This window comes from Protobothrops mucrosquamatus, unplaced genomic scaffold, assembly GCF_001527695.2.
Source record: "Protobothrops mucrosquamatus isolate PMUCROS unplaced genomic scaffold, P.Mucros_1.0 scaffold_306, whole genome shotgun sequence".
NCBI classification, from domain to species: domain Eukaryota; kingdom Metazoa; phylum Chordata; class Lepidosauria; order Squamata; family Viperidae; genus Protobothrops; species Protobothrops mucrosquamatus.
In genome coordinates this window covers 1097066-1100406 of record NW_015386382.1, presented here as the reverse complement: position 1 = coordinate 1100406, position 3341 = coordinate 1097066, and the positions used below count along the sequence as shown (strand labels likewise).

The following is a 3341-nucleotide window of genomic DNA, read 5'->3' as shown; positions in this document are numbered from 1 at the left end:
GGCTGCATTAACAGAGGGATAGAATCAAGATCACGTGAAGTATTAATACCACTTTACAATGCCTTGGTAAGGCCACACTTGGAATACTGCATCCAGTTTTGGTCACCACGATGTAAAAAAGATGCTGAGACTCTAGAAAGAGTACAGAGAAGAGCAACAAAGATGATTAGGGGACTGGAGGCTAAAACATATGAGGAACAGTTGCTGGAATTGGGTATGTCTAGTTTAACGAAGAGAAAGATGAGGGGGGACATGATAGCAGTGTTCCAATATCTCAGGGGCTGCCACAAAGAAGAGGGAGTCAAGCTATTCTCCAAGGCGCCTGAAGGCAGGACAAGAAGCAATGGGTGGAAACTAATCAAGGAGAGAAGCAACCTAGAACTAAGGAGAAACTTCCTGACAGAACAATTAACCAATGGAACAAACTGCCTCCAGAAGCGGTGAATGCTCCAACACTGGAAGTTTTTAAGAAGAGACTGGACAGCCATCTGTCCGAAATGGTGTAGGGTTGGACTCGATGACCTCCAAGGTCCCTTCCAACTTTATTATTATTATTATTATTATTATTATTATTATTATTATTATTATTATTATTATTATTATTATTATTATTATTATTATTATTATTATTATTATTACCTTTCCAATTAACCTAAAATTAAAAACTTCTACATTAGTCCAACTGGAGGCTGTGGCTCTTAAATTATAGCTACTGTAAGTTATCCCTCGGGATTCTGCTGACACCAGGTTGTGGGTGTTGTTTTGGAAAAAAGTTCAGCAATGCCATTTCTCCTGGGCATACCTGTTGAACATCTTTTCGCAAACAAATTCTGAATTAAACCTTCTTGGGAGCAGAACAATTACAGTAGCAATAAAAGCAGAACAGGGAGGTGAGAAACAGCAATTCCGCTCCTCTGTTCAATTTGTTCTACACCTGTTATTTATGCACAAATTCTTATGCACTTATGAAAACTAACCACACACCTCATTGTTTCCTCTGCCCAGAAATGCTAACATCTCGTACTTGTTCCATTCCCTAGAGCTATTTCCTATTTCCAGCAAAATGCCCTTTTATTTAATGCTACCGGTTAAAGAAAAAAATAAACATTATTTCCAACGCTGAGGATATTTACACTCATAATTAAGTTGCTCTGTCTAGTTGAATAGATCGGATGTCTATTCAATAAGCAGCTCTGATTATAATATTAGCATGCATAGCTTGCAGAGAGAGGCAAACAATTACCTATCCATCTTGAAGGCTCAGCTGCAAACTCTCTTAGACAAAGCAAGGTGATGCCAATGCAATAAGCCAAGCCCCCTTCTGCCAACACGGGCATCGTTTTTTCCAATAGTCTGGGAAGAAGATCGTCCGAGAGATGAAGACTGACAGCTCCGCCGCTCTATGCCTCCGCGCTTGCAAAGGCATTGGACGCAAGCCCCTTGAATTCGTGCGCCTACTCAAGGCCATTCTTACAGCCCGCCCACGACGGAAGCCATCCTTCCGCCCATTGGTCAGAGATCTTCCCGGTATCAACGATGAGAAGCCACCACAAAAGATGCCAACGAGAAAACCGATCCTTCTTTCCCACTTTCTCGTGCCTCCGGTTTTAAAATCGACCAGAAGCTGCTGCGAGTATTACTTCTCCAAGTCTCCAAGCCTATAGCGCGATGGATTTATACGTGCAATCTTTTACTTCCATCAGGTCTGCTTTTAAGGAGCCCCTTCGGATTCTAAAATCCCTGACGGATTAAAATGCCTCCGCCTGTCTTTATTTTAAAATTTAACATGCAAATCGAGCTAACGGCCCCGAGCAGCTCCAACCTTGGAAATAAGGAGCCGCGCGCGCCTCCACCAAGCTCCGAAGGGACCGCATTGCGCAATAAACAGAATGGCCCTTTCGGCGCGCCCTCTGGTGGCGAGTCTAGAACTTGCTGGTTGCCAGAAGCCGCCGCCGCCGGTGCTGGAGGTAGAGGGATACCCACAATAGTATTTTAATCCATGTTTCTTTTCATGGACGTCAGTTGTGTGGGGAACCCACAATTTTGAAATCATCGTTGAGGTTGTATTTTAAGTTGCTCTCCCTGGCATGAAAAGCACCAGAGTCTAAGTCAGTATTTCTCAACTTCAGCATCTTTAAGAGGTGTGAACTTCAAGTCCCAGAATTCTCCAGTGCTAAGATTAAGAAATGAAGGTTAAGAAGGTTTTTTAAAAAATAGTCCAAATCAGTGATGGCGAACCTTTTAGAGACCGAGTGCCCCAAAACTGGCCCTGCCCCGTTCCACCCCCTGCCCCTCCCCCACTCCATCCCCACCCTGCCTGCCTACAGGGCCACTCACCATCTCCAGGGCCCGCTGTAGATCGCCAAGGTAGCCCAGCAGCGCCATGGCGGCCAGGCCCTCTGCCCTTATCCCGCAGCATCAACTGTGCGTGATGGGGTGTGAGGGCAGAGTCTTGTCTACACTGCCTGGCTGCCATGTCCTTGGCTGCACTGCTCTGCGTGGGCCATGCTCGGGGGCGACTCTCCTCCAGGGAGGCTGCTGGTGAGGAGGGGGTCACGGGGGAGGCAAGGCTGGGGCAACGGCACGTGTGCCACAGAGAGGGCTCCAAGTGCCGCCTCTGGCACCCGTGCCATAGGTTCGCCACCACTGGTCCAAACCATAAATTCCAAAATAGTTTCTGGGCCAAGTACCTTTCCTCCTATAGTCGTGCATTTGATTTCCTTTTTATGAGTAACCAAGTTCCCACTATCCAAAGGACCTATTTAAAAGACTAGTGCCAGCAGCATACACTGTGGCAGCCAAATTTGACAAGAAAGCAGAAAGAATGACTTTAGCATACGTTAAAAAGGTCAGCCTTTACAGCACAATGCTCCCTTCACCATCTTACCACTGTTGACCCCCTCCCAACCCGAGCAGACACTGTTGTCTTGAGAAAGGCCTTGTGAGAGTGCCTAGTCCAGTGCTGTTCAGAAAGTTTTTACAAACTGGGAAAGAAAAGGCACGTTCTGGCAGCAGTAGTTGCTGGTTTACATATGAAATCCACTGACCACTGGAGTTAGATCCAATAAATCAAGAGAATAAGAAATGGTGAATTCATCTGAAGGATTCAGTTTTCATTCTGAACATCAGGATCTTTCTCGGTGTCCTGAAACTATTATTTTGTGAATTATACAGTGTTGTATTTCTGACATCTGCCATTGTGGGTTGTAGCCCACAAAAGCTATGCAGTAACTATAATAAATCTTTCAAGTTTGACAAAACAAGTCCTGTAGGAAGCTGAATATTTGGTAGTTTTAACGGAAAATACTATCCAGAAGGTAATGAGTCAAGTATTATGTCTG

The 3341-nt window shown here is 45.0% G+C and overlaps 1 protein-coding gene across 1 annotated transcript in view; it reads right to left on the bottom strand.

Annotated features, from left to right (window-relative positions):
- Positions 1–2385, bottom strand: part of ADAM19 (ADAM metallopeptidase domain 19) — a 70440-nt gene extending 68055 nt beyond the window's left edge. The window contains exon 1 of the mRNA XM_029287336.1: positions 2338–2385. Within this exon, the coding sequence (XP_029143169.1) occupies positions 2338–2385 (48 nt within the window). The remainder of the gene's footprint in view (positions 1–2337) is intronic.
- Positions 2386–3341: the final 956 nt, after the last annotated feature.